This window comes from Prinia subflava (assembly GCF_021018805.1).
Source record: "Prinia subflava isolate CZ2003 ecotype Zambia chromosome W unlocalized genomic scaffold, Cam_Psub_1.2 scaffold_51_NEW, whole genome shotgun sequence".
Classification (NCBI taxonomy): Eukaryota; Metazoa; Chordata; class Aves; order Passeriformes; family Cisticolidae; genus Prinia; species Prinia subflava.
The window spans coordinates 638,927-663,381 of record NW_026960618.1 but is presented as its reverse complement, the minus strand read 5'-3'; the positions used below and the strand labels follow the sequence as shown (position 1 = coordinate 663,381).

General features: G+C 41.6%; 1 protein-coding gene across 1 annotated transcript in view; it reads right to left on the bottom strand.

Moving 5' to 3' along the window:
- The window catches only part of LOC134565275 (dehydrogenase/reductase SDR family member 6-like), a 51,929-nt gene extending 36,991 nt beyond the window's left edge, over nucleotides 1–14,938 (bottom strand). Inside the window, 6 exon segments of the mRNA XM_063424788.1 lie at nucleotides 6,229–6,289; nucleotides 7,796–7,904; nucleotides 8,427–8,520; nucleotides 11,802–11,832; nucleotides 11,834–11,881; nucleotides 14,867–14,938. Coding sequence (XP_063280858.1) covers nucleotides 6,229–6,289; nucleotides 7,796–7,904; nucleotides 8,427–8,520; nucleotides 11,802–11,832; nucleotides 11,834–11,881; nucleotides 14,867–14,938 — 415 coding nt within the window.
- Nucleotides 14,939–24,455: the final 9,517 nt, after the last annotated feature.

Here is a 24,455-nt window from a genome sequence, read left to right as displayed (position 1 = left end):
AAGAAAGAACCCTAGCCCGAAGGGAGGATTTCACCAGCAGTATTTCATGGTGGGGATGGATAATGGGGAAAGGGAAAATGAGGTAACTGACTGGATTTCTTGTGTTGGGACCCATAAGTGGAGCAATAATTCTATGACTTATATGGGATTACCGCTATAAAGACCTTGAAACTGATGAATCTAAAAGGGAAAAAGGAAAACTGGGCTGCACATGTATTAGCAAAATTTGAAGCAGGAAGGGGTAACTATAACCCCTGGTGAGACAATAAGGGATAAGTAAACATGAATTATATGTTCAAATTAGAAGAGGGGGGAATTGTAATAAATAACATGGGATAATTCGTGTTACAATATATGTATATGTATATAGTAAGATATGTCTATGGGAATAAATAAAACTGGCAAGTCCGGGCTTGTAGCAAATGCGCTTTTGGACAAACAAAAGCTGCTGCCAGGGATTCAAGGTGGAACTGGAGACGTGAGAATCACCGACATTAACAACAGAAAGAGGGATGGACTGACCCTCCTGGGCGATGGGGACTGTAAAGTGCCCAGCCATCAGGAGCTATATCGATTTAGCAGTAATATTGGGAAGACACCCCTCTATTCACCATCTCATTTCTCTACTCAGACTTTTTTTGAGAGACTGAATCTTCCCTCGGAAAGCCCTATTCAGCAGACGAGACGACAGAATGAAACCTATAAGGAAAAGAAAGGACAAAAGACTATGGGGGCCACGGGCAAAATAAAGTGTATATAAGGAGATCCCAAAAAGGGTTGAATTTGTGAACAGGGGGGACTACGGTGCAATAGAGGCTGTAGTTAAAGTTCACCCTGTGCCGATCCCCAGGTCTCGACACTGAACTTTCAATTGCTGGCTTGTCTGAAATTTCTGTAAGTTGATTCTTTAATTAAAAAAAAATTGTTTTATTAATTGGGAATTGGCTAATATTTATAACAAACCCTAAATTTGCAAGCTGCACTGAGTGCATGCGAAAGCAGAGTCGAATGCCACATGTTGCTATTTTGCTCCTGGTATCATCACACAGAACTAAGCTGACTACAAATCCAAGAGAAAATGAAAGCATTTTTTATCAGAATAAATTTTCCAGAAGGACTCGGAATCAGGGAAGTCTTATTCCTCCCTCCCCCACAAAAGAAAAGTTTGACCTAGAATCTAAAGTCAAAAAGCCTCTTTATACTATCACTGCGGTGTAAGGAAAACAAAGAGAATTACCCAGTTCCATTAAAAACAGACCAGGGAATTAGGTCACAAGAGCATTAAGAAGCATTTTCCTTTAATAATTCCTGCAAGTCTGCTGAAAAACCTCATGACATTGGAATACATTTCAGAATTGCAACTGTTAACACCTCCATGAAAAGCACTGCTAATAAGGCAAGAGGCAGCCAGCTCTGCTGATTTTTACTCTTCTGGTCCACCAGATTCTTGGCCTACCACTAAAAAAGTCCTTTGTGCCTTTACTGCAATTTAAAGGCAGGTGGTACTTATCTTCTTGCACAAGTGCTTTGACAAGAACAACAGCAACAGCCATTTTTGAGCAGCAACTGTATACTACAATCACTTCTAAGTGAGCTTAGAAATGCTAAGTAATGATGGTCAATATGCAATAAGTGTAATGAATTTTCTCTTGGATTCTTAATTATATTTTCAGAATACACAGTACATGTTCCTTGTGTTACTACAGTGGGGAAATTTTCTCTTTTCAAGGTAAGCCTTCTGCACCTATTACAAAAGAAGGACTTTGGCCTTTGTATTAAACTCTGAAACCATGTCTTGCCAGCCTCAATTTTTAATATTTGAATTTATGTCAGTGAATGTTTTTCGAGCCATTTTGGATAACTTTGGTTTTGTGCCCCAGCTTGATCCTGCTTGGCTTCCAGGGTCACTTGATTGAAATACTAGATTCTCTAAAACCCCATAAACTACAAGGTCAGAATGCTCCAACCATGATTAAAGGTAAATGTTAAACCCATAAATGTGCCCAATGAAGTCAACATCCAAAACAATTTTCTCATTTGTAAAGTTTACATTTACATTCAATTATTTTAAAATACGAGGCCAGATTTTAACTAGATGTGTTTCATTATCTTTGAAATCAAATAATTTATATTAATGCTTTAGCTGATACTGAAAAGCTTAAACAATAATTTTATAAACATGGCAGTTTGTTGTTACAGAAACACACACATAATACTGTATATTTTTCCATGTGCTTTGCTAACTGATGAATCATATTCAGTAGCATTTAGTCCTTAATTCCTCACATATCTATGTATATAATGTATATTAAGATATGTATTCAATTACATAGAGTTTCATTTATGAACTAGATAAATGGAGATATGTTAAAGGTAACCATATTTATAGGCAGTCACTCATGTAATTCATGTTGGTTTTAAGCAGTATGTTAGTAAAACAAATGCTTTGTGAATTCAGGTTATTCATTGCCTTAGATCTCTGGGTCAGGACCTATCTTTTTTTCCCAGAGTATGAAACTTGACAATAATAGGTTTTTATTTCATGAATCAAAGCTACCATGTGCTATCACAATAAAAACATCAGCACATACTCATGTAGAAACAGTCCTTTTCAGAGAAATTTTGCCTTGTGCTTTAGTGTGAACTGTATTGGTACTTGAGAATAAGGCATAGAGCACCAAAGTGCAGCACCTAGCAACAGATTTTACTCTTAATTTGTCCAATATTAGTACATCATTTTGGAGAGGAATATATTGGCTCTATCTAGAGTGGTAAAATCCACTCCTTTTGCTTTTGTGCTACAAGTCAAGCATATTCATGAAGATCCAGCCATGGATTTAAGAATCCTCCTCTCACATATGCCCCCAACCATACCTGCTAGAGTACTGCCCTTGCATAGTGTTTCCTGTACATGAAAATTTAATTGTGAGTAATAATTTCCAAATACCTTGTAAGAGGAGAATAAAGATAATAGTTAATTCCTTTCACTAAGATTTTGCTTAAAACACATCTCAGATTGTGTAACTTGAATAATATTTTTTGCCTTCTGAAATCTTAAACATTAACCTGCTGTTCTTTCATGTTTTTGGAGTTGCCATAAATTGAAGCCACATGAACTTTTTACCCCAGTGTTTCTCTATTTAAGGAAAAGTTAATCAGTAAGATCAATCTAGAGAGAGATAGCAGCAAATTTGTTTGGAAGGACATCACATGCATGATCTCAATGTTTGCAAGAAACACCATCCTCATTTTTTGCCCATCATAGTACGAATTTCCACTCGCAGGTAGAGTCAATCACAAGCTCCATCCTCCATCGATGATTAGTTCATTACCAGTCACATAGGCAGACTGAAATTACATAAAATAAACAATGATTTCAAGTAAATTTTCATGCTTATTAATTGCGGGGAAACACTTTTTCTTTAAACTAAAAAAATCTGCTTTCTTTTTGTACATTTTTTTTTGTTTTACAAAAATACCTGAGTAAGTAATTTAATATCGAAATAGAAACAAACACAGAAATTAAAGATTTTTACTTAATTCAAGGAAGTCTGGCAAAAGTATTATTTGAGGCATTAAGATGAGAATACATCCTGAGAGTACAAATTTACAAAAGCTGGACTTCAGATATCTTACCTGAAAGAATAAATTCCTCACACTATGATGTTATTAGGTCTGTCCAGCTGAGCAGAATCTGGCCAGGTCAGCCAATAATTATAATGGGACCTAACGAAAAACTTAGATTATACAGATAGTGGAGGGTAAGCAACTGAGCTGTTGACATTCTTCCCTACATCAATGCTGAAACACGCTGAATATATTGAAAAAATGGAATTCTGTTTACACATGGTTGAAAACCCTGTGAGCAGACTGGAAAAATTATTATCATTATGGAAATACTAAAACCAAGATGAAATTGAGAAACAGACTACTGATAGCAACATTAATAGTAAACTAAATCCATTGAAGTATTTTGGTATGCACATCAGGACTGCTGGACACGTCCAGACAAATCCAGTCTGATAAAATCTCACACGTGCCCAGAATGGAATAAGCTACGTGAAGATTTATCAAGTCTCTGAGGGCGTCCAGCACTTCTCAGAATGGCTTAATAATAGTGAGACAACTTCTCTGGACATGCTTTGTAAAATAAAAGGTTTTAATAATGACAAAAACAATAGACATCATAGAACAAAGAAATGTAAGTCGAACATAGTGTAGAGAACACTTACACCTGTATGGCAGTCTAAAGAAGCACTTGAGCCTCTCTGTGCAGTCCCTTTAATACTCGATAGTCCAGGTGGGCTATTTGGCACCTTGCCCAATGAAATTGGCAACAGGCTTTGAGGTACACTTCCAAAGCCCAATCAGAGCTCCTGTGCTGGCACTAGGCCAATTACAATGAGAAGGTTATAGAAAATTCTAGTTTAACTTCCTTACATGTTCTAAGGTAAACCAAAACTTTTTCCTTCTATAGAAGCACCTGATCAGATGTGGGGGTGCATTCCTACATCAGTCCAGTTTTTAGTCTCAGTAAATTTATAGCAGCTGAAATAACATTGGTGTGTGCTCATTAATATTGGTGCTGTTTGCAGTGGTCATCAAGAGTCTGGTGTGTAACAACCACAGTGGGTCTGTTGTTTTCTTCATGCTGGAATGGCAGATTCACCCTGAGCATTAGCTAAAATCAACAACAACTCTACTAATTCTACCTCCTTAAAACAGGATCTAGCCATGGTACAGGCTTGGTGAAGCTGACAAGCTCATTTCTCTTCACCATTCAGAATGACCAGGGGTCAGTCAATTTGCTCAGGTGACATGAAACCACCAGGCTATGGCACCAAATACATAATGCCCTGCAATCACTATCAACATTCAGAATACCTTTTGTATTGCAGGATGAACTCAGTAAAAGCAGATAGTTTGGTTTTTACTTTTGTAATAATGCAGCTCAAAGAGAGTATAATTTCTCCCAAAACAAATACCCTCTCTACTATGAAGCAGCAAAGTAGCATGGGTGTTGCCATGAGGGTTTTCCTAGTTTGTTGAGCGTTCGTGTTGAAGGAGAGACGTGCAGTTTCTCCCGCTTGTTAATGTAAACACTGGCCATGTTTTGCTGTCTTTCATTGTTTACATATTTCTAGTTGGGAGGAGAAAGGTGATTGACAGTTAGCTTGACCAGTGTGGATTGGGAAGTGGGGATTCCATCCTCCAATCGATGGGAATTATAGGAAAAGTATAAAAGTGTCTTTGTAAATAAACCTCGGGGCTTCCTGCTTCTGGCCCTGCTCTGCTTGGAACCCAGAAATGTCTCTCGAGTCCCTCTCTTACTGGTCAGGCCCCGCGGTGATACATGGGATTCTGTGACAGGACATTTTATTGTCTATACTTACTTCATCAGAGGCCATGTACACAAAGAGATTGGCGACTTCAGCAGTAGCCATCCTGCCAGTCTTCTGTCTGGCTAGAAAGTCTTTCAGTGCCTGGATATACAAGATCATTTGGTATATCAAAAATAAAAAAGCACTTATTTTAACCTCTTGACATGTACAAGCAATATTGGAAACAAGCCTCTAGTAATAACTTCCTTTAGTGTACTAAGTAGGGAATTAAAGCTGGAAAAACATAAAATCAACAGGGATGTGAATTTCATGTTGAAAAAAAATTAGGAGACACTTAGAAAGCACCTAAATCTCTGGTTTCAGAATAAAGCCAACATAAAATACTTCTTCCTTTGGTGGTAGATATTCCTATATCCTTCAAATGAGAACTTGCCATTATCTAATAAGGATGGTTAAGCATCCCAAATGATGTTGAAATGCATAGGCCAGAATGCATCTGTTAGTCATGATCAGGCTTCTTTTGAAAGTATAGTTACAGCACTTATGTAATTGCCATTTCTTCATGATATCTCTGAAGAACGTGTGTACTAAGATATCACTGGAAGCAATTCCTTTTTAGTTAATAAATACTTGTAAAAAGGATGCTACAAAGCATTGAAAAATCTCAGAGGTAAGGATCTTGGATTTTCTACAATTTTCCATCTGTCCCCTTGCATTCATGTTTGAGTTGAATGTGTTCACTTCTTTTTTTCCTAACTGATGCCTCCACAGGATTTAGAAATAGCTTTGAAGTAAGAATGTCCTCTAAGTTCAAAGTTGCACAACATTTATATTGTATATCCATCATCTTAAAGATTTATATAAGGAACTCTAGCAAGCTACTGACCTTTGATGCTGGATGCCACAGCAGACATATTCATAATATTTCCAGATTTCTGTTTAAGCATCTGCAAAAGAGTACTTACGTCACTCAAATGAAAACTATTTTGTCATCTGCAGGTTCAGCAAAATAGCCCACAGCAACTCACAGAACAGCCCTGCATGCAGTTGATACACAGGGCAACAAAGCTTAATTGGCATGGGTAGGTGCCATTGACTGAAGCAGTAATGCAGAATCTGCAATTCTCACTCAGTTCCCCTGAGCCATGTCAGGATTGAAAACTATGCCAGGAAAGGTTTTTTTTTTCCTAGGTCACCACCTCACCTCTCAGTCATTGCCCTCTTGTCATGACACTAAGTTACATCTCACAGACATTTGCACATACCATCTAGCAATGCAGCAACTCATTGATCCCACTGAAACTTTATCACCGCGGGGCCTGACCAGAGTGAGACTCGGGACACAGTTCTGGGTTCATCAGACAGAGCAGGGCAGGAAGACAACTTTATTTACAAAAACCCACTCTTATACCTTACCTATGAGGCCTGTGGATTGGAGGATGGAATTCCCACCTCCCAATCCACATTGGCCAAGCCAACTGTCAATCACCTTTCTCCTCCCACCTAGAAATATGTAAACAATGAAAGAGCAAAACATGGCCAGTGTTTACACTAACGAGTGCGAGAAACTGCACGTTTCTCCTTCAACATGAATGCTCGGCAAACCAGGAAAAAACCTCTTGGCAACAAAACTCTTCACGTTTTGGAGAAGAATAAAGCACTACAGTCTAGCATCTATGAACTGTAGCTAATTTTCAATAAGTTATGACCTTTTTAGGCATCCTAAAACATGATATGCCTGAAGTTGTTAAAAAACCCCAAACTCTGAAAATTAAGTTCAGCTAAGAAAAAACTCACTCCCAAACAAACTAAAAGCCAAATCAACCAAGCAAAAAGAACTGGAACAATACTGAAAAGAGTAGTTGTCATCCAGTCATTGTCACAGCTTTCAAGTCTGGCCTTTGCATTTATGGGAATGCAAACACCTTATTCAGCCCATGAGTGTTTGTAGGCCCAAACCTAGCAATTATGTAAAACCAAGAAACATCTTCCAGCTTCATTGAATTGTTGTGCTCTAATCAGCATGTTAGCATCAGCATCCCTGAATTTCTTCACAAGTTAGTCTCCAGAATATAAAATTCATGTAAATATACATTATTTATAAAAATTTTGTAGCAGTGGTATTGTGCAGCTGTGTGCTGTAATATAATACGTTAGCAAGGTATTGCAATGGCTCCCTCACTGCTCTGCAAAAAGTCTGAAGTATTTTAGCTAGTTTACATAGGCCAACTCCCCAAATAAATCTTCTCTACCATATCCTTTAGATAAATTGTCTACTTGAAATATTGTGCAATGCAGAGAATGTTTTACAAGAGGATCACTGTAATCTAAGGGCTCCCCTATCCAATGTGGCACGCTTGTATTTTGTATATTGTCATAGTGGCAACGATTCTGATCTGTCACACTTCAAACAATGCAGCAGAGACTGAAAGTCATGGGCAGCCAAGCCTTGCCTTTGGAAGGAATGTCTTGATCATTAGGTACATGATGCGAACATTGAGGTTCATGGTGAAGGCCCAGTCTTGCTCCTCACACTCCAGAATGGTTCCATGATGAACAAACCTAGAATGAGTGCATGAAGTGGATTACTGTCTATGGTTTACATTTCTATGGCCCTTTTTCCACCACTATTTTGTAGTAATTAACTTCTAACCTTGAAAAGACTAGGATAAGAGCACCTTTAAAGAATGCAAGCAGCAGTATATTTCTTCTGGTAAGTATCAAGGACACAAAGCAGATTCAATATGTGCAACAAAATGATTTGCAATAGAAGAATTAAAAAAAAAAAGGCAAGCACTAGCAGACTATCAGGCTTTGTTCACTGCTGTCTTAGAAGGGCCAAAGCCATCAGCACAGGGTACCCATAGAGTGAGGAATATATAAGTTCCAGAGCTGTTCTATCTTGGCCTGGGTTATGTGGTTGTACAAAAAAAGTTCAGTTTTGATGGAAACACACAAAGGTTTGTAATTAAGAGTATAAAATCCATTAAAATGTAACAAATAACATGCATTGAAGTAATAGAAAGTAGTTTTGGAAGACAGGGAAAACTGAAAAAATAGTAGTAGCAAAGAGAATCCGGTTACCCTATGTTACATAGGACGTCAATCTTCTCAATCTCCTTGGCCAGATTTTCTATCTGCTCCTTTTTGGTGACATCCAGAACCCGTATTTGAATGCCTAGAAAAAACATGGCATTTGTTTCAATGTATTTGACTGAGGATTAGCTGATTATTTTTCTGATGTGCTGAGGATAGCACAATTCAATTCACTCAATGATTAAGTTAGTACAATGGTTAATCTGGGAAAGCGCATCATGCTATTTAAAATTTCAGGAGAGAATTAAAATTATCAACTGTTTTAATTGTTATACAGCATAACACAAGCAGATGAGCTAGTTTAATTTACCATAAAAACATTCCAAATACATTTTAATTCCACTGTATTCTCACACAGAAGAATTATAGAACCCATATAATCATAATGAACTTTTGTGCTCTAGAATAACACTTGGAACTAGTTACATGTCTTACAGTGCCGTTACATGCCACATTCTCATGTGTAGTTGATGATATCAAGAATGAGCTTTATATAATTTAATTAATAAGGAAAAATGATTGTGCATAAATTATTAAAATCATGAGGGCAGTCACACTGGAACAGGGTCCTGCAGAGGTTATTAAGGAAATTCCATCCTTAGAGATGCTCAGAACTTGACTAAACAGGGTTGAACAACCTACTCTAACCAGTGCCACTTAGAGCACTACATGGAACTACATGGCTCTCAGGGTTGCTGTTCCCTGAGATTCTCCTTGGGGTTGCTGTTCGCCGAGGTAATAAGGTTTATGGGACTCTCTCTCTCAGGGTTGCTGTTCCCTGAGACTGTCCTCAGGGTTGCTGTTCCCCAAGGTAATAAGGCTTTCGAGCTTCTCTTGCCCAAAAGGTCTTGTGCCGGAGCCAGAGATGACAAGCTGAGTCCGCTAGTGCATGTTTCCAAGGTTGTTTATTCTTCATTATCTCTCAGTTCTTTCTCAGCTCTACAAGGCATCCCCAGCAAAGTACATTATCTTAGTTCTTCCTCAGCTCTGCAAGGCGTCCCCAGCAGAGCAGGACATGCAGCGGACTGACTGGATCAGAGGGTCCCGGACCCTTTGTACCATTTCTCTGGTCCAACCACCGTCCACAACGTACTTTTTATTTACAAAATCTTACCAATACTTACTACCTATGTTAACATGTCATTTCTACTCTAAACCAATCCTTGTGATACAACTCAGCAGAAACTGGGGGATGAGAAGAAGAACAAGGAGGACAGGACCACTCCCCAATTCCTCCATCTTGCCTCTTCAAGCCCATATACTAAAAATCCTAGCTTCTACATTTACACTGTGATAAACTAGCTACTACTTATTTTGAATTCTTTCGGCTTGTGATTCTTCATACAATGTGGGCATTCACTCGCGTGGACAGGGATCAGAAGCAGTGTCCTCCTGGGCTCTGTGTGAGGCTGGCTGACCCCCTTGTACAGATCCCAGACCCCTCTGTCCGGTCTCCAAACCCTCCAGGGCGGCCAGAGGGATGTCCTGGACGCCGACACATGGCCTCCAGAAGTCTCATCCAGCAGATACGATTCCATGAAATACTGTAAAGCTGTCTCTAAAGCATCTGAGTGTTGACTTTTGGGAGAATTTGATTTAAAATGGATAAAAAACCTGTGTTTTTTTGAAACCAAAGGAACAAGCCTATGAATAGTCTTTCTGTGCCTTAGTTAAATGATAGAGACACTTCTGAAGAGATTTGTGTATTCAATCAGACTACAGGCTGGTGATTAACACCACATTGGAATTACCTCTCCTGGATAAAATTGAAAGACCTCAACGTGCCAAGTCTTGATTAATTATAGATTGACTAATTGTATGTCTAAAGGATGGAAATGGCTCTGAGTATATGGAAAATGATCTCTTTCCTTGTGAGCATACTAACAGAGGGGAAAAAATGTAACACTTTCCCAAACACCCTCAGAAGGAACCTGAAAAGCCCTCAAGTTCCCAAACAATTACAAAGGGATTGCTTGTGGTGAACTCCAGTTGGCAGAGACTGATATTCACGCTAAAAGCTGTGCCAGCTGTGGTTTTGTGTATTTTACTGTCAGCCTTTAGTAGGAATTCATTAAGTTCACTTTCTTCTCTCAAATCAAGTTAGAAGCAATTTCAGCTGTAAACTATATCCAAGTCTAATTTTTTATTAATATTGAAAAAAAAAATTTAATGCCTCCCACTTGTGATTAGAAACACATCTATGCAAAACCTGCTCCTTCAAGCATGTTCCAGTGGTGTCAGTAGAAAAACAACCTTCAGGCCTGAACATTTGCACAAACAGAATAGGTACATCTAGTGTTGCTAGACTTAAACTTCTGAAAACACCTGGAATCTACAAGATAGTAAGGAATGCATTAAAAGGATAAGTCAAGTATGGACCATAGAAATGCAAGACACTAGATCTACCTTTTTGTATAGTGGGATGTTCTCTTGATCAGAGAAAAGCACTCCATGCCTTCCAGAGTGATGCACTTGACAATTAGCCGAGCGATGCCAAAAGGTAACTGAAATGGGTGCTATTCTAGCAAACAAATATCAACTTCTTCTGTGACACAAGAAAATCAGTTATTCCACATGTCTGGAATAGTACTCTGATATGCTGATGTTGCAATACTTACATGCCAGTTCTCTGCTATTTCACACCACAGAATAAAGCAATGTGTGGCAGTGAGCAAATTAAGTTTATTAAGTTTATTGTAATAGTTAGTTTTATATATACCCTGTTCAGCCTCATGGGCATTCCTTTGTCTCCCTCATGCATTGTGTTAATGCATGCACCTGCTGCTGTTATGTAACAGTCCGTTATTTGTCTATCATTTTTTCCGCCGTTGTGAAACCCATCCCAGTTATCCCTAGTTGGTCCAATTTGATTTTCCCGCCTGTGTAACTGCCCCAAAGACACTTTCCATTGGTTGCTGTAATTCACCACTCCCTTTCTCCTATCCGGATAAAATCCTGGGTCGCTGAGTTCTCCCGCCGGAATTGGGAGTCAGTGACCAGGTGCAACAAATCCTGTCACTACCTCAACGGTCTCCTTCCTCCCTGTCTCTGTCTGCGTCACTTTATCCATCGCTGCTGAGAAGATTCTCTCGGAAACCAAGAACCCCCTACAAGAATCAGCCCAGCCTGCGCTGCTCGCTGGCTGATCTTCCGTCACTGTACACTGTGTCTGGGCTAGTCCGAGGTGCAAAGACACAGAGGTCTCGAGCGGCACAGTGACAGCAATGCAAACATCAAAATAATTAGTCTGGCTATTTTCCTTTTTTCTGTCTTTTTCAAACTTTCCTATCCTCAAAATGTATCTCAGACAGCCTACACAAAACCTGCAAGAGCTGAACTAATGCCTGCTGTAGGGCCATTTACCTGGATATTTCCTCAGTTCTTGCAGTTTAAGATTCATTGATGTCTGTAGCAATGACTTTGGCTCCTTCTTTAGCAAAACCCTGGAGAACACAAGAGAAGTTTATATTTAGATATTCCAGATCATACCAGAAATAAAATCTGTTTTCTTTTCAGGTGCTTTTTGGCTTGAAATAGAAGCCAAGCCAAGCTGAAGGCAGCTGATCTCTCAGTTTTCATTCTGGGCATATCAGGGAGTTGCACACAACTATGTAACTTTGTGTGATAAGACAGATTTAAAGTGTTTTCCCTAAAGGAAGAAATCCATAAATGAAGTAGAACAGTAACTAGACTAAGATAATGGATAATATTATTGCCCTTATTAGCTGCACTAGTAAGCAATAGGGCTAGAATTGTCTGTATTGTTAGATTTAAATGAAGTAATAAAATTTGACAGTTAAAGGCAGAAGTCATAAACCAGGATTTTAACAAAATCCTTTGTATCCAGATAATTGGAATAGAACAATATTAAAAGCAGCATGACTTTTGATATTTTACCAGAGACATTGCTTCATTCTTGATGGTCTCCTCAAAAGCCTCCTTCTTTTTATTGTGATTACTGATAAATCAACAGCTAACAAAGTAAAGTCTGTTAAAAGTATTCTGACATCTTGGACTGTAGCCCCTAATCTTCAAAATAAGTGGCCTAAGTGCAGCTTAAGAGGATAGTGACATTAAACATACCAGTCTTCCATGGCTTGTTGGGTATGTATAAAGTGAAACCATCAGGAAGATTACCTGCTCCTTGGACTGAGTGATTTATGTAATAGCCAAGATCAGCAGTCTTCTGTGTTCTCAACCACATGCATGAGAAACTAACCAGTCTGGTAAAAATGCTTCTGGAGCTTTTCCTGAGCTGGTGATTACGTTACAGAGATAATGAGATAACTCTACTGGGTTTTTTATTTGTCACAGAAAAGGGAAGTATTAGGAGAAGAACTGGTCAAAAGGAGTTACAAGCTAACTGGAAAGTTAATACGTACCTTGAATTCTGCTTAACAGTAATGTCATGGGTTAGCACTGGCCAGATGTTAATGCACCTATGAGTGTATGTTTTTCTTAATGAGCTACTGTGAGATGTGGTCAAGAACAGAGCAGAGCAGGCCTAAAACTTGAAAACAGAGAACAAAACTTTATTACATTACATAAGAACAGAAATAGAAAGGAAAACTCTAAACACACACAAAAACAGAAATGAAAACCTTCCCAGATCATCTCTTCCTCCAATTTCTACTCCCTACATGTTACCTTCTATAGACCAAAACCTTGGGTTTTAAATCAAACAATCACCACTCAAAAAAACCTAATCTTCAATTCAGAAAGGGAGAGAGGAGTCTCTCTCACACTACAGATTGCTCCCCAGAAAGCACAGGTCCACCCCTTATGGGTTTTCATGCTACCCGTGGCACCACCCGGAGAAGTCTGCCAGGGTGACACTCTCTTTTCTATGTCTAGTGCTCTCACCACTGTCTATGGGCCAAAGCTGCATATAGGGCTCTTTTAAGGATGCTTGCATGCCGAGCTCTCCCCATCTTTCCCCTAGGGCCGAGGGTTCCAAGAGCAGGTCTTCCCTGAGGGCAGAGGGTGCCACACCTCTTCTCTTCTCTTCTCTTCTCTTCTCTTCTCTTCTCTTCTCTTCTCTTCTCTTCTCTTCTCTTCTCTTCTCTTCTCTTCTCTTCTCTGCTCTGCTCTGCTCTGCTCTGCTCTGCTCTGCTCTGCTCTGCTCTTAAAGTGCCAGTCACTGTAGCAAAAGCAAAGGCAGCTGTATCTACTTAAATGCAGTTTATGTTCAAAAGAGACTCGAGCCCAGTCTATGGCTAACATTATGCAAGAAAAGTCCAGCTCAAAAGCCACTCCTCTTCAAACTCTGCCTATCTAGGGTTCTTTTCATCTTCTAACTTTATCATCTCGGTCTCAGGCTGTTTCTATTTCTCTTCTGAAACCACTAGCCATGAGAATCAATGTCTGGGAAAAAGTTTCCTTCTGCCAAGAAAGGGTTAACAGTTCCTGGCTCCCGGCAGGGTCCCAGACTCGGCACCTCTTTACACAGCCAGGAACTTCTCCTCTCCCCTCCTCCCGCTTTTTCTTCGCTGCTGGCTGCTGCCAATGTTTAAAACTCTGAAGCAGCAGTCTCTCTCTTTGGGGGGGGGGACAGGACAGATGGAAGGCACTTCCAAAGTTCTCCACCCCTCCATCCTGGATGGGGCTGGCCCAGCTTCAGTCTCGTTCTCTCTCTTCCCCCCCCTCCCTCCCCTGGGGCCCCGGGCTTACCTCAGCCCGGCCACATGGCCCCCCTCCCCCACCCAGCTTGGCTAGGGGAGGAGGGAAAAGATGCTCCTCTCTTGAAAGCAGAGCCAGAAAGAGGAAGTCCCTCTGGGAGGCCTTGCTTTTAACCCCTTGTGTCCTCGGAGGCATGTCCAACCCCTCAGTGGCCACTCTAGGTGCCAACATTCAAACCTGACCACTGATTGGTTTGACCACAGCCTCTTGAAAAAACTCACTTCCCCTCAAAGCAAGACAAGTAATCAAACAAAATTTGTAAAGGGTTTCTTACAGTTGCTCATTGTGAACATTGTGTTAGTATCATGTGACCTTGGTTATGTAAATTATGAATATAGGTAAAATACCTTGGCTTTACTTTAGGGGATCTTCACAGTATCCAGCCTTAGAACAGGAAATATTCTATCATCTCTATTTTCTCCCACAACAAAGCAACAGATATTGGATAAAAGGTACAGACAGTACCAACCATATATTGTTAGAAAAGCAGTTGCAGCTGTCCTCAAATCTTGCTCTTTTCGTTATCTAACATCTCCACTCAAGAGTTGAAGATTATCATAAATTCAAACAGCACAAAGCCTGCATGATACAGCATAGTGACTACATTATTCCCTGATTTTTTCGCTGTGTAGTTCTGACCTCATCTATGGTTTATTAATTCAAGAACTGGTTTGGTGGAAAAGTTTATTGGAAAAACTAGAATGAGAGACTTTGCACAGGCACAGCAGAACAAACGTTTTCCAACTTACAATAGCAGCTGCTCGGCCAATGCCCTGTACTGCCACAGACAACAGGATGATCTTCCCATCAAGCCACCCCATGGTACTGACCTGTGCAGGCACGACATGGCACAGAAATTTAACAAAGATAAGCCAACATCACCCCTGGGAATCAGATGCAAATACATTCCCAAACTGGACATGAACCAGGGTGTATCTCTGCCATCACGATTGTCCTGTTTGGCTGCTGTGTGACCCTCAGTTATCCAGGGTTCTGAGGGGCAGGGCTGCCTCAGTCTTGGGGTTTTTTTCAGTTATACATAAGGACCTCAAGCATACAAAAGGCATTTGAACTCAGAAATTGTTTCATTATAACAGAAATTGGATTTTTTTCTTCAACAAGTAAAAAAAAAGCCAAGATGAAAATGCAGTACAGTAGTTTGTAATCCAATGTTTCCAATCTCCATGGTATTCTCAGAAAGCAGGTCTGTCTTGTTTCTCTCTGTCATGGGTTGGCACTGGCCAGATGTTAATGCACCCATGAATATATGTTTTTTCCCTAACAGCTACTGTGGGATGTGATCAGGAACAGAGCAGAGCAGGCTTAAATCTTGAAAACAAAAAAACCACCAAAACTTTATTACATTACATAAGAACAGGGACAGAAATACTCTTAAACACACACAGAGACAGAAATAAAAACTTCTTAGAACATTTCTTCTCTCAGTTTCTACCTCCCCACACATCACTCTTCACAGACCAAACCTTTGGGTTTTAGATCAAACAATCACCACTAAAAACAAACTAATCTTCAATTCAGCAAGGGAGAGAGGAGTCTCTCTCGCACCACAGACTGTTCTCCAGGAAACACGGGTCTACCCCTTATGTGTTCCCATGTCACCCATGGCACCGCCCGGAGAAGTCTGCCAGGGTGACACTCTCTTTTTCCTATGTCCAGCGCTCTCACCGCTGTCCATAGTCTAAGGCTGCATACAGGGCTCTTTTAAGGATACTTGCATGCCGAGCTCTCCCCTTTTTACCCAGGGGCCGGGGTTCCAGGAGCAGGTCTCCCCTGAGGGCAGAGGGCGCCACCTCACCCTCCCCCTCTCTTCTCTGCTCGCTCTACTCTTCAAGTGCCAGTCACTGTAGCAAAAGCAAGGGCAGCTGTATCTACCCAAAAATGCAGTTTATGTTCAAAAGAGACTCAAGTTCAGTCCATGGCTGACATTATGCAAGAAAAGTCCAGCTCCGAAGGCTATTCCTCTCATTCTTTGCCCATCAGGTTCCTTCCAATCGTGCTTTATCACCTCGGTCCCAGGCCGCTTCCTTCTCCTTTTTCCGAAATCACCAGTCATGAGAATCAATGTCTAAGAAAAGTTCCTTTCTGCCAAGCTTCTATCTCCCAGCAGGGTGCAGGCTCAGGCACTCCCAGGCTCGGCAACCCCCACATGGCTGGGCACCTTCTCCCGGAGTTTGGGGGTGGAGGGGGGTGAGCACACACAGAAGGCACTTCCACAGTTTTCTACCCCTCCATCCTGGACGGGGCAGCTCAGTTCCAGTCCTGTCCACTCTCTTCTCCCCCCCGGGGCTCCGGCTTACCTGAGCCCGACCACGTGTTTTCCCCTCCTCCACCCAGCCTCGTGGCTGGGCAGGGGAAGGAGGCCTGAGATGTCTCTCTGCTGAAACCGGGATCTAAAAAAGAGACCGAACCCCCTAGACTCCTGCTTTTAACTCTTTGTGTCCTCAGAGGCGTGTCCAAACCTCCGAGTGACCAATCCAGGTGCCAGCAGAAAAGCTGATTACTAATTGGCCTGCTTACCTCTCCCTGGAAAAATTTACCTCCCCCAGCAACCACGACACTCTGAAACTACAAATGCTTCAACTTCCTAGACTGCAATGAATTCCCTACAATGCCCTGGCCTTGGTATCTGCCCTCAGTTGTCTTGGGAATCTTCCAGCCCCAATGAAGCAGGAGGGTGCAGGGGGAATGAAGCTGCCAGTCTTGCCTGTTGTTCCCTGTTCTCAAGGAACACTGACCATGCTTGGGGCAGTAGGGAACCTCTAGGAGTTGCTACTTCAGTCTGGATGGAGCAGCCAAAAGACAAAATACAGCCCTGTTCAAATGCTGTGTTAGTTTTGACGAAGTACAGCATGCAAAAATGCAGATAAACAAGTAAGAACAAATGCCAAGTCTCAAAAAACTTCCTAAAAAGTGAGGTTACTGTGTTCTAGTCACAGTGTAGTATCTGGAGTTTGTTAACTGGGTTCCTCATAAGCAAAACTCTTGCATTTTCATAATCCTCCAAGCAACTTCGTCTATGTAGATCTGAGTATAGAAAGGTGTCATAAGAACAAAGTCTTTAAATATACACATAAATCCAACACACCAAGTACTTCACTGGGAAATTAAAGGTGCCATAATCTTCCATATGTTAACAGCCAATGCTGTCCTCTTAGATGTTCAAATCCATGCCATGACTCAGATTACTGAGTCAAATTTAGTGTTCTACTTTTTGAATCAGTTATTCTTTTCTCTTATTTTGATAAGAAATTCTGTTTTGTTAGATGTTTTTCCTGACAAAAGTTGCAGCAAAACTGTTTTCTTGAAGGTTACAGATTCAACAAATTAGACTTCTGAAGCAACGTAATGGAAAAACTCTTTTCTTTCCAAAAGCCACCTGGATCAGTTTAAGTACTTCCCCAAACCACCTTAACACATGGGAAGCAAAATCCATTATAAATATATTTTTCAGTCTAACAATCAGGTTTAATGAACATTTGTCATACTGACTCTATGAAGCATTTACAAATAAATATGAATACAGTCACTCACCAAGAGATCTCAAATAGCTTTGTTATATTTACTGACCCTTGTATGAAAGGAAGTTCTACAGTTTTGGGTTTTTTTTACTGTGCTTGTTAGGATTTGTAGTCCAACTGCTAAGTTTCTCTATACGAACGTAATTTCCTGTTGAAACATTGAGATGCTGCCATCTAGTGAAACTCAGGATTTTAAAAAAGGGTGATTTTTCTCCTGCACAGGAAAGGACACAAAAGTATCACCAGCATTAGCTGACTCTCTTACAATGGGAATTCAAGAGATCAGTAGGATTCTCACCAAAACGCCACAAACGTTTTTCCAAGCAATGTCTTTTTGCAGTATAGACTATCAAATTCCAAACCGGGACAAAACTTATGTGATTTTTTTTGTTGTTGTTAAACTGGTGATTTACCAATGCATATTTTGTTTCTAGTGTTTTAACTTGCATATGTTAAAGCAGAATTAATATCATTAGACTGAAAAATTCTAGGACAAACTAATTTAGCTATAAGCTCACACCAGATTTAAAACTACATGATTGTTGCCCTGGTTTTTCTGAGTTTTTTTAAAGCCTTCTACTTGTTCCTAAGATGGAGTCAGTTCTTTAGATTCTGTACAATATTAGAAGCAGTTTTTCACTTTCTCACACTTTAGAACATAAACAACCTTTCTTGGTTTTGTTCACTGTCCTTTGTTTACATATTTCTAGCCTGAAAATAATGTTAGTTGACAGCTGGTCTGGCCAGTGGAGTGAAGGGGTAGTAACCCCAGAAGCCAATCCACAACCAGACCCACAAATGTATAACAATGAAAGAAATAAACAAGCTCGCTCTCTTTTTGGGGAGCAGCTTTTCACTGCAGACCTCTTGCCTCCATGTCATTGTTTTGTGCGCTGTTTTCACAACATGATATTATTAAGGAAGTTGGTGTCCTACCTAAACTTCAGTTAGTTTGTTCTCAGAAAAGCCACTTCTGTGGATTAACCTGGACACACATACACAAAATTTCAGTTTATCCTCTCTTTCTGCTATGATAGCTTTTAAGGCTTTCTAAATCAGCTCCCCAGTAAAGAAAATCTTTAATGACTTATTTTGCTAAAAGCATTTATTCTTCTGCCCCTAAGCTTTTGCCACCCGAATTCAGCCACAGACCTGTTGCAATAAGTTTCTGCTTTTTTTTAGTTCAATCACCAGGAAAATCACCAAATCTAGTTCCAATCAAGTAATAATTAACAAAAAAACCACTGGAAATTGTATATGGAAGAGCTAGATCTATAAATACACCTTCTTTCCCAATTCTGGAAGAAAGAAGTCAGTCTAATTAATTTATTAGAACACCAAAATGCTGGTAGCCAAAGGAAATCTCTTTCATCATAGTGGGAAATAAAAAAATTAACAAACCAAACTGAACAAAAAAAACCCCAAAACTTCCAACCAACCTCAAAAAAAAAAAAAAAGAGACCACCACAAACACACCAGGACTTTCCATTTATCCCTGTCAGAAAATAAATACCTGTGGCTGTAGTCAGAAAGAAGACATTGCAGTGCCCAACTCTGTAATGGTATTTAGAACTTGTATATTTTTGGCTCGTCATGCCTTTAAAAGCTTCCCAAAACACATTCCAGGCCAGAGATTGAGATAAATCCTTGCAACTTCTTAGTAGGTACAGTGGTTGGAATTTTTCAGCCATTCAAAGTAAATAGAAGGTGGGTTCTTTATTAAAGAAGTACCTCCATCAGGTAAAAAAATCGTTGTGTGACTCCCCTAGTTCCAGTAACTGCTGAATGCTCAGGAACATCTCAGTGTAGCCATCTGCTTGTCAGTTTTGGCAACCCAAAGAGGACGTAGCATCACTGAGAGATTCATTCCTATAAAATAAGGATGATGCTTTTGATGCAGGTATCTTTCTTAGGTATGACTTTCTCATCTCATTATGATGATTTCATCCTTAATGGAGTTGATCTCAGGTTCTGAGTGCCCAATTCCTGTTTAGTTGGCAGTGAAGGGCATGGAGGGGAGGAAAAGGAGGAGGATCTATGTTTTAGACTTCAACCATTTTTTTGACAGACTCAAAGACATAATAAAAATCTGACAACAGGAAACTTCTGCACAAGTAATTGCTGCAGAAGGTTATAGAGGACAGAAACAAGAAGCATATTAATGATGGAAAATGATGAAATCACTATAAAAGATAGTAATTTGATACCATTTAGCCACTGACTGTTGTAATCAGCATCCTTGGATCATAGCACAAGTAAACAGCAAAACCGTTTTTACATATTTAACACAAAATTTTATTGTCAAGTTAAAATTTCTTATACAAAGCATACAAAATGTAGGTCTCACAATACAGATAAGTAGGTTAATAAAAGAGTCCATCTTGCCCCAATGATCTCATTTGTTTTCCCTTCACTAGAGAAGCAGAAGACTGTTAAATCCCTTGCTTACTATTAAAAAAAGTCCTATACTGTTGCAGCCGTGAGGCCTGGTAGGCCACTCTGGCGGTCAGTCGCCTAAGGGCAGAAATGCCTAGTCATGGTGACTAGGCCAAAATAACCCTTCTCCCGCGCTTGGACCCTCTCCTGTCTCCCTGTAAGACAATAGGTCACTTTCTACCCCGACTCATACTATTGGACACCTTTTCAAAACCTCGGTACCCTATAAAAACCCCACTTTTCCCCCAGCTCAGTAGAAGAGCTGTCCCTGGAACCCTTCACGGAAGAAGCTAATAAAGATTCATCTGTGGAACTCCATACGGCGCTTCTCCTCTCTCTCCCTGTGTCTGCCAAGGCACCTTAGCAAGCTTATGAGCTGAGAATCACTGCAAAAGAGCTGATCACTGCTAAGAGCTGAATATCACTGTAACTAAGCTTGCTAAGTGTTGCCTGTGCCTGGGAGCTTTGCCGGAGTTGCTTGGGCAGGGGGGTACGTAGGTGCACCCCTAGCCAGGAACAACCAAGGCAGCCGAGACCGACCGAAGCTACCGGGAGAAAAACAAAACCTGGCGAACCAACTGGGGCAAAAAACCCAAGAGAGCAGCCTTCATCGCGAAGAGTTACTGCCTTGGTTCGCTAGAGTCCTTCTGAAGATAACTTCTCCGTTATAGAAGAATTTCTCTGCAGAAGCTGTCTGACGACCCTCCCAGTCCAGCCCTGAGGAGTCAGACGTGGGCAGACCCCCCTACCAGCAGCTTTTGACCCACATTCGGCTGAGGAGTAAGTAGATTCCAGCCTTTTTTGCACGCAAGTTCTTTACTTGGGTCTTTTTCTTTTTTCTTTTTTTTTTTTTTTTTTCTCTTTTTTCTGCTGGGAGGGGAACGGGACCACATTACTATGGGATCAAAAAATAGTAAATATAAACGATCCCAGAACGAGAGAGACTTATATTTAGAAATCTTAGAAATTCTATCCCTTAACAACCCTTCTTTCTCACAAAGTAAAATCTTAAAAACTAACTTGAAAAAGTTTATAAAATGGATCATTTCCCAGTTTCCTGATACTAATACACACTCTATCACTTTAGATTCTTTTTGGGACTCGGTGGGGATAAAAATATACACTTCCCAAATTAATGGAGATTTCTCTGTTACACGATTTCTGCCCATTTTTCATAATATTACCAAAGTAGTAGAACAAGCAAATATTAAGAAATCTCCAAGTCCCCCCAGAGAGAGCATTCCATCCTTATCTCTCCCGCCAGACTGTGTCCTTTCAAATGCTAATCTCTCCCCCTCTCTCCAGATGCTGGCCACCACAGGGGGGTAGGGCCCGGATGCGCCTCTCCTGCCCCGCTCCCGCCCTGCGCCCCCGGGACCACCGTGGCCCTCGGCACCCCCACGCCCTCTCCCCAAGGCCCCCGCCCCCACCCCTCGGCCCCCCCTCCTCCACCTTCAGCTGCCCCCCCGGGGACGGAGAACACGAACTCCGTGCTGTACCCACCTCCCCTCTCCACGCCGCCCCCACCTTCCCCCTCCCTCGCGCTGATCCCAAACCCCTCCTGCGTGCCTGCAAAGGCTGCAGGACCTGCTTATCTCATGTGTGGCCATCGCCCTTCCCCCACGGTATCTTCGAATGCAACTGTGCCTGCTCCTATAGACTCTGCCCCCCCACACCCCACCCCCCCTGCTCCCTCTGTAGCGAATGTGGCCCCATGCAATCCCACCCTCCCGTCGCTATCTTATCCCCAAACCCTGCAGCCACAAAACCCTCATGGTACTTCTGAGACACCCCATGGTAGCATAACGCTTTTACAGGCCTCTCAACCCTGTCCCAGCTGCGCCTCCCGTAGCCAGGTCTTGCAACCCTCTCTACAGCACCCCACACCCCTGCAAAATGCCACTCCAAAACACCAGAAAAAGCACTCCTCGTCTGAGGACAGTAGTGATACTGAGCTCAGTTCTGATGCAGATGACATTGACCCATGGGCTTTAATTAAAATGGAAGCCACTCACGCAGGTGACTGGGAGTTGGCTCAGAAAATTTCTGCCTTCCCTGTAACTTATATAAAGGGAAAAAGAGGTGGTGCCTCCACTAAAATTATGTGGGAACCTAATACAAAGACCTCATAGAACTTTGAAAAGTGGCCAAAGAACATGGCAGAAGTTCACATATTTTTAAAAATTTCCTAGAAGCTATCTTCTCAGCAAATGTTTTAATACCCCACGATGTTAAGAATATTGCCCACTGCCTCCTATCCCCGGCAGAATATATGCTATGGGAAAGGCATTGGAAAAAACAATTAAAAACATTATCAGACACATACGCTAAAGATCCTAATAGGCAACATTTTTCAGTTGAACAGCTGGCTGGAGAAGGCAATTTGCAGAAACCCTCAGATCAAGCTAAAACTTTGTCTGAGGCAGCAATACAAGACCTGGCTATTGCAGCTAAGACTTCCTTACTTCTGACCCCAGATGACTCTATCCCTACCCTACACTTCTCTAATATTAAACAAGGAGTAGATGAAAGCTTTATAAAATTTGTGGACAGAATTAAAGATGCTCTGGATAAACAGATAGAGAGCATAGAGGCAAGAAAAGAACTGTTATGCAAACTTGCCATGAGCAATGCTAACGAACAATGTAAAACTATTCTGAGAGCCTTACCCTTGGATACAGAACCTACCATAGAACAAATGGTGGAAAGCTGTACACGTCACCTCTCCACTGAAAACACAGTAGCCCAAGCAGTTGCTAAGGGTATTGCAGAAGGAGTTTGTGGTGCATTTGCAGTAGTGACTTCCAAAGACCAGACCCGCTGCTTTCACTGTGGAGACTTTGGACATTTTATAAAGGACTGTCCAGATAGGTCACCTATCCAAATTCCCCTTAACACCTACCAAAGACCCCAAAATCGGCAGCGCTTCCAGCAGCGTTCGGGAAACTACCAGCAGAGCGTGGTCAGGCTCCACGCCAAGACAACAAATCAAAAGCCATGCAGACCCAACCATACATCATTCCAGGAGATGCCACGTCACATGAAGGGGATCCAAAATACAGAGCAATACAGATGGGAACCCGGCGCCAGCTGGTAACTGCTTTATCCATTGACTTAAAAAAGAGGGATGTTTATCGTGTCCCCACTGGCAAGTAAGGGCCAAAAGGAGGTCCTTTTGACATTTTAATTATAGGTAATACCGTTAATGGGCCGGATGAAATTTTTGTTTTTCCAGCAGTACAAACCGTGCACCCGGGTCAAGAAATCTTGGTCCAGCTGTGCTGCACAGACTTACCATTTTTTCTTTTAAAGGGAACTCCAATTGCACAAGCCTTTCTACTCCCAAAAAATCACAAGGAACAGCTTCCTCTCAACCCTATAGCAGTGTGGGCACAAGTTTTGGGATCTAATAGACCTACCATCGAGTGTCGCCTATCCTGAAAAGGTGAGAAGATCCACCGACTGGGACTTCTGGACTCCGGCGCGGACGTAAGCCTCGTTGCACGCTCAGAATGGCCAACTAACTGGGAACTAGAACCAGTACCAGGTATGATTTCAGGGATCAGTGGAGCCACAATGTCCATGCGAAGCAAGCACAACGTGCTCATCGAAGGGCCTGAAGGCAAGTTGGCAACTATCTGCCCATTTGTGGTAAGGGCTCCCATCACCCTTTGGGGAAGGGATGTTCTATCCCAATGGGGAGCTTCCTTACAAATTCCCAGTCGGGATTTCTAACTGGGGCCACTGAGGAGCGCGCACTACCAGATACCCCTCAGCTCACCTGGAAATGCCAAACCCCGATCTGGATCGAACAGTGGCCCCTCCCTAAAGTAAAACTGCGCGCACTACAAGCACTTGTAGAAGAACAGCTTGCCAAAGGTCACATCGTCGAGACCACCAGCCCTTGGAACTCCCCGGTCTTTGTACTGCAAAAGCCTGGAACAGACAGGTGGAGGCTCCTCCAGGACCTGCGTAAAATCAATGAGGTAATTGAGGACATGGGCCCCCTTCAGCCTGGACTGCCTTCACCATCGATGCTGCCTCGAGACTGGACACTTGCCATCATAGATATTAAAGACTTTTTCTTCAGCATCCCGCTGCACCCCCAGGACGCTCCAAGGTTTGCTTTTTCTGTCCCCTCTCTTAACAGAGAGGCTCCACTCAAAAGATATCATTGGCTTTTTCTTCCCCAAGGTCTCAAGGTCTCCCCTACCATATGCCAATGGTATGTTGCTCGTGTTTTGTCTCCCGTTCGGAGCCTATTTCCAGATGCAATCATCTACCACTATATGGATGACATCCTGATCTGTGCATCAGACAAAGCCTACCTAGACAAAGGAGTTACAAAGACTATTGAAACCAT